The sequence below is a fragment of the Apium graveolens genome, chromosome 5, assembly GCF_009905375.1.
Source record: "Apium graveolens cultivar Ventura chromosome 5, ASM990537v1, whole genome shotgun sequence".
Taxonomy (NCBI): Eukaryota; Viridiplantae; Streptophyta; class Magnoliopsida; order Apiales; family Apiaceae; genus Apium; species Apium graveolens.
Window position 1 is genome coordinate 85,658,795 of NC_133651.1, and position 13,695 is coordinate 85,672,489.

The 13,695-nt window shown below is 30.1% G+C and overlaps 1 protein-coding gene across 1 annotated transcript; it reads left to right on the forward strand.

Moving 5' to 3' along the window:
- The first annotated feature begins 3,894 nt into the window (after positions 1-3,894).
- On the forward strand, positions 3,895-8,966 carry LOC141724225 (ras-related protein RABD2a). The gene is made up of 8 exons (XM_074526285.1): positions 3,895-4,050; positions 5,561-5,633; positions 7,259-7,306; positions 7,387-7,434; positions 7,662-7,733; positions 7,844-7,999; positions 8,127-8,230; positions 8,525-8,966. The coding sequence occupies exons 1-8, from the start codon at positions 4,037-4,039 to the stop codon at positions 8,616-8,618; spliced, it is 609 nt and encodes a 202-aa protein (XP_074382386.1). The 5' UTR covers positions 3,895-4,036; the 3' UTR covers positions 8,619-8,966.
- Positions 8,967-13,695: the final 4,729 nt, after the last annotated feature.

The window sequence follows — 13,695 nt, forward strand, 5'->3', positions numbered from 1 at the left end:
CTTAATCACCTCATGTTCACGCTCGAGCTGCTTCTTCAAAATTTCTTCTTTCTTCAAGGACTCAGTTAATTCCTCCTTGGCAATCTTACACTCAATTCTTAATTTTTCAAAATTAATGAACTGAGAATCTAGCACATTGTTTCTCTCACTCAAAAAAAAATTGTTTTCTTTGATTTTAGCATTTTCTTTAGTAAGAGACTTAAGTGTAACACGCAAATGATATAACTCTGTAGACATGTCATTTATAGCATCATTACACTCAGCTTTAGATAAATGTGCAAGGTTTGTAGTAATTACCTGATTACTTGAAGAACTTGTTTCTGTTTCATCAGACTTGGCCATTAGGGCTAGATTGACATAGTTGACATCTTCATCTTCATCTTCATCCAGACCTTCTGCTGCCCAGTCATTTTCTTGTGTAATGAAAGCCTTTTCCGTTTGTTTGAGCAGCTCAAAGTAATTTTGCTTATAATCCACAGGCTCAAACTTTTTCTTGTTGAAATCTGACTTTCTACACTCACTGGCAAAGTGCCCTGCCAAACCACATTTGAAACATTTGAATTTTGATTTATCCACCATGTTTCTATTTGGCTTGGATGCTCCAAAGTTCTTTTTGAACTTGAGCTTGGCAAATCTTCTGTAAAGAAATGCTAAATGTTCATCAATGTCTTACATGTCATCTTGGCTCAAAGAATCTTCATTTTCTACTGCAAGCCCCTTGCCCTTGCTTTCACAGACCCTTGAAGTTGACTCAATCGCTTCCATCTTCATCTCTTTCTCTTTCTTTAACACAGCAACTAGTGCAATGGACCCTCCTTTATTCTTTCCTCTCTTCATCCTCTCATCTTGCTCTATTTCAAGCTCATAAGTTTTCAGGATGCCATACAGTCTCTCCAAAGTAAACTCCTTATAATCTTGTGAGTTTCTCAATGAGACTGTCATTGGTTTCCATTCCTTTGGAAGAGATCTAAGAAATTTTAGATTGGAGTCTTTTGTCTAATAGACCCTTCCATGCAACTTTAGAGCATTTAATAGTTTTTGAAACCTACTAAAAATGTCAGTGAGAGACTCACTTTCTTCATTATGGAAATACTCATATTGTTGAATCAGTAGTTGCATCTTATTTTCTCTAACTTGTTCAGTGCCATCTGTTAACTTGTTCAGTGCCATCACAAATGATCTGTATTGTATCCCAAACATCCTTGGCAGTTTTGCAGTTGATAATGTTGTCAAACATATCACCATCAACTCCATTAAACAGGATATTCATTGCCTTTTTATCCTTCCTGACTTGTTCAATATCAGGATCAGACCATTCATGCCTTGGCTTGGGGACAGATGGCTCATTTCCAGTTGCAGCTCTCATTGGGACATGAGGGCCTCTTTCTATGCAGTCCACATAGGCCTCATCTTGAGAAAGAAAATGAAGATGCATCTTAACCTTCCAATGATGGTAATTATCTTTATCCAGAAAAGGAATCTTGACTCCAACATCCTTCTTGTTCATCTTGCTGTATTGTTTTGATCTTTAAACTCTTTGTTCTTCAAGAGCTTGCTCAGATACCAATTGTTAGTCCCTTAACAATGTAACAAGAATTACAGAAGGGGGGTTGAATGGAATTCTTGAAACTTTTTCTTGAATAAAAATGTTCTAACTCAAATATATATATATAAGTGTGAAATGATTAGCAGAATGCAGAATAGTTACTTGAAATGAATCAAAACACAAGTAATTAAAAACAGGAGTCTTTAAAAACTTTCTGATGGATTTGAATGATTCCACCAGAGATATATAATATATATCGAGAGAACTCTGTGTGCAAAAAGCTCACAGCTGCTTACAAAAATGAAAACAACTAAGAATGAGAGAAATGCTAAGAATGCAGCTTACAAATGTTTCTCTCTCTCTATCTGAGTTTTTTTTGGTTCCTTAGTTCCTATTATATTTGCTGCTTCTTGGTTTATATATCACCAAGATTACAAAGCAACAAGACAAGATAATAAAACAAAAAATATCAAGTCTAATACAATTCTACTTCATTACTCTATTCCAGCATCTTTGAATATCTTCATAATAGCATGGAAATGGCAATGCTTCTTTGTCCTCGAAAACCCAGTTGAATAGGCTACCACATTTCATTTGCATACACTCGACGCATGTGACTGTGTTGTCACTGTCAACAGATATTTGAATTCTTTATCCGTCGGGTTCATGATCATCCGTCGAGTTAATGATCATCCGTCGAATTCATTGTTGTTTATCCGTCGGGTAGCAATCAGGCACTAGACTTCATTTCATCTATGCAGAATTACAAGACATCATCTATGTACAATTAATCAACCTATTATGCATATCTAGTTAAAGTCAACATGACTTAAGTACTACTACAGATTCTAAATAATGTGTATGTAGAAATATGCAAAAATGTGCTACAGACTTATTGTTATATAAGCTACTCACTCGATGGATAATAAGTCATCATCCGTCGGGACTAAAATGAGTCATCTGTCGGGACTAAAATGAGTCATCCGTCGGGACTATAATCCTTATCCGTCGAGTGCTACATTTTCACTAAGTAAAATCTACAAAGGTGTTTTGTTCATGAAATCATCAAGTACACAACATATACACAACACTAATACAAATATAATAATTTAAATACTAACATGTATATCAAATTGCAATTATCAGAGCATACAAGCAAGAAGAATTTATGTAATCACAAAATAGAAAGCGACGAAAATACGTACCTTTTGGGCGAATTTTGTACAACTCTTATACGTTATTCTAACAACTATTTATATAGGCACACAACCACGCAAACCCTAAATTTAATCAAGCAATTCCAAAACTTGGTCTTAAAGTTTCTACTAGCTCTTCAAGTAAATTTCAAAAATAATATATTTCACACCCACAAATACCTAAACCAAAAAGATTTCAATTTTTTTAAAATTATTCTTACACTTAATTTCACAAATAACAAATCTTATATCAATCAAATAACTTGCGCAAAAAGTTTTCAAAATATTCTAATTTAAATATTTATATAAACGTATTAATATCTAATAAATAAATTAAATATAAAATTACGGATTTTACAGATTGACTGTGCAGATTCGGACAAGCGAACACACACCATTATTTCTCATTGGATTGAAATGGAAGCATGATCTTCAACTATTGTCTCTGATTTATCGATCAGTTTGAGAACATAGAGCATTTAAATTTCAGATAGGCATCCTTGTAGGTATGTCTCATGTGAATACAATCATAGATTCAATTTTGTCTCGTGCATTTTTCTTATTTTTATAGGTTTACTAGTGCATTTTTCCTATTTTTATTGTTATATTTGTATTTATTATTTGTGTTACTATGTAGTTTTATCACACACTATTTTTGTTATGTACTAAGCCGGGAGTTTTCACGAAAATAGACTCCTCATTCTTCAGAGTAGGGGCATTATCTGCATATATCCTACTACCCTCTGCAATACTGCTCTAAACGCTGAGTATGTTTGATTTATTTGGTTTTATTGCACACTGAAACGCATACAATTAACAAAACAATAGTTAAAACATTAAAAGCAATGAACAAGAGCTCACAATGCTTCATTTCTCAACAAGAGCAATGAACAACAGAATTAAAAAAAATACTAAATGTGTTAATGTGTGCAAGGGCATACTTAGCAATTTAGTTAAAAAAAATAAACAAGAAAAATACTTATTTATCCTCCACCGATACAGTTAAAAATGTTTATGAACGGAAAAAATATCGAATTGTACAAGAATCATAGGTAACAAGGAAATACGTTTTTGTAATTGGAGAATTTTTATATGTGATGCTTTAAGGGTTAAAAGTGTTACAAACACATAAATAAAAAATAAAAGAAAGAGATATATATTATATAAAAGAAGTCATCGATCTAACCCGAAAACAAGTCAAAATACAACCCGGTTATTAATCTTGCTTACATCCTATCTCTCCTCTATCCCCCTCCTTTTCATTGAAATCTTCAACTCGCCCCTCAGATCAATCATGAATGCTGAGTAGTAAGTTTTCTTAAACACCCCTTTAATTTTTATTCAGTTTCTTGATTTGGGTATTTAATTATATTATATATCTGCAATACCTGATGTATGCATATGAAATTCATCTTATGGCCTTGATTTGTATTTTTCTTTGATGGGTCAACATGCTTTTAATTCTTCATGTACTTTATGATATGCCTTGATTTTGATTTGTTTTCTTTTGTTATTGGTAGATAGAGATTAATATATATTATTATGTAATTATACTAAGTTTCTGAGGTATGGATCTATGATTATGAATTTAGGTGTATGTGTTTATAATTTGATTTCTGGGTTGCAAGTTATTTTGGGTTTTTGTTAAATGGGTCTAGAATTGTGGGTAATTTATGCTGATATTAATTGTATTAAATTACATGTATATTTTTTTATGTTAAATTGTTTTTTGAGATAAATTATTATAGTTTGTAGGGTATGTTTGCCCCTTATCCTGATATTTAGGTGCATTACTAGCCATTTGATGTTGTTTAAATATATTGTCTGACCCTGAGTTTGAGCTATATGACCCTGAACCCCTATGGAGAATGGCATATTTTAATATCAGAAATTCGAAGCCAACTTTGATGATCATCGGGTTGATATAAAGTTGCATTGCAAAAGGTGGTTTAAGTAATTTAAGGTTGTCCGACCTGACTTAGCTATATGACCCTGAACCCCTATGGAGAATGGCATATTTTAATATCAGAAATTTGAAGCCAACTTTGATGATCATCGGGTTGATATAAAGTTGCATTGCAAAAGGTGGTTTAAGTAATTTAAGGTTGTCCAACCTGACTTAGATACGGAGATTGCGGTTTAAGTAATTTAAAGTTGTCCGACCTGACTTAGCTAAGGTTATAACTCAGTGTGAAACTATTCTGAAGAATTTGCATATCCTTTACCACTCATTTCCTCTTAGGAAACTGTAATTGTGGTGGCGGGATGCTTAAAAAGTTGCAATTGCAAACTTATGGAGAAGTATTGAGGGATGTGACATAACATGTTGTGCTTATCTATCTTTCTCTGTTTATATACTATGGATGGACATAAAAGACAGTTTCTGGGAACAGATAATGAATTGAATTGGAAAGGTAACCTGTTGTGATCTAAATTACTGAAATGACAATTATTGATTAATATGTCAATTTTTCTCTTCATACTATGTTTTCTTATAAACTATGGAAATGGCTCGTTTAGTTCTAATATCTAGTAAGGATACAATTTTTCCTGAACTTATAAGTAGAACCCCGTGGTGGGTCACTATGATCTTATACTCTAGTTTCTGCTGCATCATCATCCTTTCATAATTACAAAGTGTTTATTAAGGAGTGGCTTCATATAATCTCAAAAGATCAATACTTTGACTTCAGAAAAAAATAACTGACCGATTGTTTAGAAATGTATGCATACGTCTTGCATATCATATATCCTTTATTTTCTTATTTAAGGTAAGCCATAAAATTTACGCTTAATGTGTCTTCAATATATTTTGCAGTGACTATCTTTTCAAGCTTTTGCTTATTGGTGATTCTGGTGTTGGAAAATCATGTCTCCTCCTGAGATTTGCGGTAAGTGTCTCTGACTTCTAAAAAATATAAGCTTCTCAAGTTGTAATTAGTTGAAAAGACAAATTAAATAGGGTTATCAGAGAGGACCCCATATGGCTTTGTTCTCTTTCATTTCCCCCACAAATTGCAGCTTTAATGTATATGGGATATTAGCAGATGTATAGGATCTACTTAGATTTAACCTAATGTAAAATTTCTCAAGTGTCTGCTTATATAAAAGACTATGATTATGGATATAGTCAAATGCAGATACTTTACGAAATGGGTCTGTGTAATTTTCTTCTATTTAGTAAGTAGTGGTGTGTATTGTAATGGTGACCTTTAAAAATAAGACTGTAAAGAAAATAGATCAACTGAGGAATATGTAACTTTAGTCTTCTTGTGTGCAAACTGAATTTTGTACCAAAATGGATTCTGATTTTTACATGTGCTTAGGCTTGATTGCATATTGGCATATTCCACAAATCCGTGCAACAAATAACTAATTCTAATATTGTATGAGCAATACCAACAGGTTTCATGCCTTTCTAGTTCATCGTCTCTATCCAGGAGTGCATATTACCATTAGTAGTTGGGACCTGATCCTTAATAGTAGTCGGTGTCGACTAATCAGTATTAAAGACTTAAAGGTGTTAGTCTAGTATCCTAATTGTCACTACTTGGCTCTATACCATTTTGAAACTGTTGAGCGCCAATGCCAGAAGAATCTTTTCACTTAATCAAAATTCTATAACTCTTTCTTGTAATTTATAAAGTGGTTGTGTGAGAATAAGTGAATAAACGCAGTTACATATAGCTGCGTCTGTTTGTTTCCGTATGAACTGGTTTCCACATTTAAATTGATGTAGTCATCCTTTCTTTCTCTTAACTTTCAGAATCTTATATGGTTTCTGTGGCATTATGTCTCTGTAATTTTGTCCGAGGAGCATTCCTGGTGTAAATTCGTGCAACCATATGTCATGGTCCTTTTCACAAAGGAGATCACATCTTATACATCAATCTTCTTATTGAGACCCCATTTTAACTAGTTTATTTTTGCTGCTATATTAAGCTGAGTTCCTATGTATATCACCATTCTAATTGTAGGTCTGCATTTCGAAATTCCATAGCTTGCTTTCAAATAATATACTAAGCTATCTATTCCTTTAGTTTCAGTACACAGTAGTCTTAATATTGAGTTGCGAATTAAATTTACCATGGTGTTAACAATCTACTATAGTCCTGCTAGTGTAAATTAAAAAGTTGCATTATTTCTCCTAATAAATTAAACAGGATTAGTACGATTGTAGTGTATTTTCTAAATTGTCCTTACTTTGTGCAAGGGTCTATTTTGTGAAATGTGCAGTATTATCCTGAGATCACTACTTTTTTGGTGCCAATGTTGTAGTTAGAAACTTGTGATCTGCATGCTGATGTTCATTACATTTGAAGGATTAGGTTTTATAAGGGAGACATGCTGAATAAGTTTTTTTATTTTATTTTATTAAATTTAGTTGGTAATTTTTTTAATTTGATAAATTCCACGAGAGCTTATATGCTTGTGCTATGTTTATATTATGGTTCTGTATTGAGGTTTTCTATGCCATATAAACTGACAACTATTTCTGGTTCCTCGGCTAACATAGGACGATTCATACTTGGAGAGTTACATTAGCACTATTGGAGTTGACTTTGTAAGTAGCCCTTTTTGTTAACCAAATAATTTTGTGATTTTTCTTATATATTTAATAGTTGTCTTGTAAATTTTGTGTAGAAAATCCGTACTGTCGAGCAAGATGGAAAGACAATCAAACTTCAGATTGTAAGATTTTACTTTATTATTTGCTTAATTGATTACTGGAATATTTCATTGGAATGAATGTCAGAATCTCCCATCTTGCTGGTGTCTGTTTGCTTGCTCAGAGTGGAAAAATGGGAAACCTCTTCTTTTATGAATATCGTCGTCATAAATACTGTTCTCAAACCTCATTTTATATTTTATATTCTTTTAGAACAGAAAAAACACTGAATTGAAACTTTATTGTGTAGTGGGATACTGCAGGGCAAGAACGTTTTAGAACCATCACTAGCAGCTATTACCGTGGGGCGCATGGTATCATAGTGAGTCACATATATCCTTAGGGATCTTTAATGTTATTTGGTGGTTGATTTTTTGTACTGCATGTTACTCTGCTGAAGATTGAATGTTTTCTATTGGCTTACTCATATAGGTTGTTTATGATGTGACTGACCAAGATAGCTTCAATAACGTAAAACAATGGCTGAGTGAAATCGATCGCTATGCAAGTGAGAATGTCAATAAACTTCTTGTTGGGAACAAGTCTGACCTTACTGCAAATAAAGTTGTTTCATATGAAACAGCCAAGGTAAATAAGCTCCCAGTGAGGTTATGACTGTTATTATCGGAAACAAAAAAAAAAATTAGCTTGTCAACTGGGAATTTAAATGTTGCCGCTTAAGGATACACGTATCTAAATTCTAAAAGTGTCGCAGGCATTTGCTGACGAAATAGGAATTCCGTTTATGGAAGCCAGTGCTAAAGATGCTACTAATGTGGAGCAGGCGTTTATGGCCATGACATCATCAATCAAAGAAAGGTAATTAATTGCATCTCTCTAGTGATTATTTGCAATGGCCTGATTCTTGCTGGATTGAAATTTTCTTGGTGTCCAATACAGATGTCAGATTTTCGCCTGTAAATTGCCCATAGATTTATCTAAAATCTAGAATCATTTTATTAATGTTATAATTGATTGATCACATGCCTTGACAAATACAGTCTGCATAATTCTGAAATAAGTATAGGGGTAAATGCTTATTTTCATGTGTCACGGTGCATATGTTTTTCATACATTGATAGACCGCCAAGTAATTTGAAATTCTTAATGAAGGATGGCGAGCCAACCTTCAATGAATGCAAAGCCACCAACAGTGAACATCCGTGGACAACCTGTGGCGCAGAACAGCGGCTGCTGTTCTTCTTAAGGAAGAGTGACATTGTTTGCGCACATGCTGGCATATAAAATTGCTCTGTCTTGTACAACTGTTCGTCTTTGTAATTGTGTTTATCTTAGTTGCAATGTTTTAGTCCTTTACATTTTAATTAAGCAGAGATGTACAAATCAAAATTGGATGTTCATATTAACTATGTTTATTCTGCTCCATATTGGCAGGCGAGTGTTGTAATATTGCCAGTTGCACTCGCAATTGGACTCTCTATCTTACATTTGGCTTTGTTGGGAGTCAACTGCAACTTGATGTTCAGTTTATCTCAGGTCCAAATGTTGTCATTTAATGCTTTTGTTCTGGTCGAATTTGTGCTATTGTTATTCAGCCTTCGCTTTTTGGAGCTTTTTACATCACTAACAGTGATTTATAATGCATGCAATTTCAGAAACCAAGGCCTGCAAAAATGTTTTATGCTGAGAGATGAACCACACATTTACCATGTAATGCAAGTTACCTTCGTCGAAAAATTAGGACGGACGTTTCAAATGTAAAATTAACTACAAAAAAATCTTTAAAAACTAACATTCTTCAAATTAATAACTTCTCCAAATAAATTTCTTTCATTGTTCCTTGACCAACTCAGTAAATGTTCACATTTGATAAAATAACAAGATAATAATTAGAATACCACGTATATATAGTCCCTGTAAATATAGTTCCTCGGCACTTTAACAATATTATAAAATATAGTTCCTAATTTTTTTAATTTTTTTTCATTAAAATAAAGTTATAATGTTCAAATTTTTATCAAAAAAATTATGGAGTTATAATTTATAGTAGCCTTAAAATACGTGTTAAGTATGAGAAAAAAACGGTAAAAAAATGAGTGAGGTGGAGGGGGTATATAAGTAAATTTTCATAATCATCTATAATTGTTATATTAAAGACGAAACAATGCAATTTTGTTTGGTAGTCGGTCTGTTCACCGTAATTATAGTAATATTTAAAATAAAACACTTTCACAAATAGATAAATATTCATAATAGAATTATAATATGTCTAAAGGTTTTCGTTAAAACAAAATAATATATAAAATTCACCCGGTCGGGCTAAACAAAATTATAATATTGATCCTATTTTAAATAAAAAAATTAAAAACTACATATAGTTAGTTGGATTTGAATAATCGAGCTAAAATAAAATAATAAATATTATTGATCCCGATAAAAATATTATATTATTGAACCGGACTATAACAAAATAAAATTTGAATGAAAATTCGTGGGGTCGATATAATATCATCAAACTAAAATAAAGTAATACATATAATCCATTCGGTCTAAAATAAAATAATAATCATCCCTGGTTAAAATAAAATTAAACAAAATAGTAAGTATAATTAACTGAATTTGGTTGATATAATGGAACTCAAACTAACATAAATTTTTTGTCATCGACACATAAAATTTTGCCATTGATTCGGATTTAAACATATTAAACTAATATAAATCTGAATATAGTTAGTTTGATTTGGTCGGTAATGACAATTTATATACTATTGATCTCAACTAAAATTTATCTTTTAATTAAATATAATATTCTTTCGTAAACACGCCTATTAATATCAATAAAAATATAAATTTCAATCATTATATTATTTTTTAAAACTGTACTATAACTAACTTATACACCTATATGTATATTAATAAGTATTATCAAATAATGTTAATAAAATTTTAAATAGATAAGTTTCATAACTTAATTTTTTTACTTTAAATTAAATTTAAAAAATATGTAATATTAAAAATAATTCGTGTATGTTTTAGAATAGTACATATATATTTATCAATTTTGTAGAGTATGATTATTTCTTTGTTATCGGTTATTCTTAAAGTTTTTTTTTTACAAATGCAGAAAGTTTTCATTAAATTGAATATTGTACAGTCGGGACAAACTCCCAACTGTTGATATAAAACAAATAACATACTAAAAATAATTAGATGATTTGTTTCCAGATCATTTAACACATAAAATTTAAAAATTCTTGAAATTAAAAACGAAATCAAAAACATCCCAAACGATCCAAATTGCAGCAGCATCTCTGAAAATAACAACATTGCAATTGAACATATCACATAAAACTATGGTTAGCCCAATGTTTAGAAACACCAATTGCATAAAATGAGATTGGAGAAGCGGCACCCCAGCTATCTACATGCCGGACACCAGCTATAGACATGCCGAAGGCATCCCAGCTATCTACATGCAGGATAACAGCTATAAAAATGCCGAAAGTGTAAAACCATGAAAGATGAACAATGTTTAGTTGTGAAATGTGAGTTCTTGCAATAATCACCACCGTCCCAAATCCGATACAGACTTTGCAGATCACCAAAAATATCAATAAATTCGTCATCAACAAATCCATCACCAGATAAACCCAAAACTAAATAAAAACATAACAAACTCCAAAATAAAAGACAAAACACACATTTCAAGAGGAGAGACACACAAACACCCAAAAAATTGGGTTTTATTGAAAGAAAAATTGACGAAAATAAGGGGTTGGGGCTTTTCACCGAGAAAACTAGTGGAAGTCCCTCGATTTACTTGGAAATTTAGTGTATTTTCAAATTTATATAAAAATAATATTTAAATTGGATACATATACAATAGAAAATAAATTTTTAATCTGATATGGTGAGTAGTTATTAACGTTACAGATTCCGAAGCTGTTATGTCGTCTACATATCATTACTAGAAACTTGTCCATATTCATTAAATTTATCATTCCCGTTCATTTTATTATAATAAAATAACGGTTTTTTCTAAAAATCTGCTCTTATTTATATATTATAAAATAAGAACATTTTATTTTAGAGAAAGAAGCTGATTCTCATTGAATTGATCACTATCGTACACTTAATTATAATATATAGGTAAAAATAATTTTTTTAGAAACACAAGCTAATGACGTTAACTCAACGGTTCTTTTAGAAAAAAAAGCTAATGACATTAACTCAGGAGTCTCATTTGAGATGCACAATGAAAGTATAGTAGAGTTTCATGCTAAAGTTAAAATAACTATTACTATTGTTATAATTTGATACTATTTTGGTGTCAAAATAATACTTCTACTTAATACTAGTTTTATTTTATAATTAAATATTTTTAAGTTTAGCTAAATTTTATCCATCTCTCCTAAATTTCATTTAAAATAAATCGACATACTTTTTCTTTATAATTATTTAATTATATGTCAAGTATAAGTATAGGCTTGTAGCTATTTTTAGTACGAAGTATAGGTACAACTATCTGTTTATCTAGGAGACAACTATAACTAGTATAACTTTTCTAGTAGGGATAATGTCAGGTGCCACACAAAATTTCAAAATTTCATGTGACATATTTTAATTTGTGTTTGTAAAAATTGAAAATTGGATAATATTAAATCGGGAATTAATCAGAAAAATTAATCAGAATAAAAATTGGATGTATTATAATATTAAATTATATGAAATTATATTATTATGATTGTATTAGTTAATTATTACCAAATATATATTTATTAGATCATAATTTCTATAACTATTTATATTTAAATAGATATAGTATTTTAGTTATAATACATAATTAATTATATATACTCCGATAAAAAAATTGTAAATTTTAGTCAAATTCGAAAATTGAATCGATCGAATAACTTGTAAAAATTAATCACAAATTAATCGATTAAATTAAGAATATTTAGAATGCAGGCTAAACTGCGTATGTGACGCAGCGAAACTTTTTGGGTTTTTTTTAGTATTTATCAATAAAAAATTATTCTCCTTTCTTAATACGTACATATGTAGTTATTTTGTTCGTATATTATTATAAGTAAAATATGGTTTCGTTTTGGGTTGGTTAACACCTTAAAAAGTACGTTAACATTTTCCTAAAAACATGTTAACACCTCCTAAAATAAAGTTTAAACACATATAATTTAATTAAAAAATTATATCATATATTTAATATAACTACAAATTTTACGAATTATTATCCAACTTAACTTATAATCATACTCAATTTCTTTCTTACCTATTCCGTAGGGAATCAAACACTTCTAATATTAATTTTAGTAATTCAAATTATAATATAACAAAAATAATTAATAAATTAAGAAAAAAATTAAAAAAAATAATACCAAATCATCTACGCACACCACTTTCAAGACTCCCATTTTCGCATAAACTCTCCATCCGCGTAACGAATGGAATGACTTTTTAAGATTTTAATCATCTAAATTTTGAATTATTCAATAATATAATACATACAAAATAATAAATATCTTAAAATAATTAATCTCAATAATATATAATTATTATTTTAATAATTTATTTTTATAAAATAATAAAATTACAAATAATATAATTAGTTTATGCATCACACGGATTGTATGATAGTACATAATATATAACTGGTGTCATGTTTACGGTCAATTTTGTATATTATCTAATATATGAGATAATTTCAAAACTTTATTCTCTTCATTTTATTTTATTTTTTTATATAAAAATTAATAGTTAATTTTATTTATCATCAAAAATATTTTTTAAACTAATCATTATCTTTAATAGATTAGTGAATATCTCTCTAAATTAATAAATTTCTGTAAATGTGGGTTATTAGAGCATCTTCAATGATATTTTTTAAATTGGTTGGCTAAGATGATATAAAATAATGATTATGTAAGGTGAGTTATTCCGATGAAGTTGGTTATAATCATTAGCTATATTTTAAAAATAGTATAATTTTATTATTTCAAGTTGCTATAAATAAAATTTATTATTTTAATATGGTATTAGATATGTGTAATATTGATACGTCTCTACGTGTTCGACAAATATAGCCAATATAGTGAAGTTGGCTTTTATCTAATCGAAATGTATCATTGGAAGGAATTATTTTTTATATAATATCTATAATATTTATTTATGATATTTCCTCATATATGCTATTTTGCAATAATTTTCATACATTCACCTAGGTGTGCATGTTGCGGTTTTTAGAATTAACCGTAGTCAAACCAATATATGCAGTTCGGTTAATTGCTATTAACCGCCACCAAACC

Bases quoted from the DNA above. Each gene is read 5' to 3' on its own strand.
- LOC141724225 (XM_074526285.1), top strand. The intron at 5,634-7,258 runs GTAAGTGTCTCT...CGGCTAACATAG, and splicing joins GTCTCCTCCTGAGATTTGCG to GACGATTCATACTTGGAGAG. The intron at 7,307-7,386 runs GTAAGTAGCCCT...AATTTTGTGTAG, and splicing joins GCACTATTGGAGTTGACTTT to AAAATCCGTACTGTCGAGCA.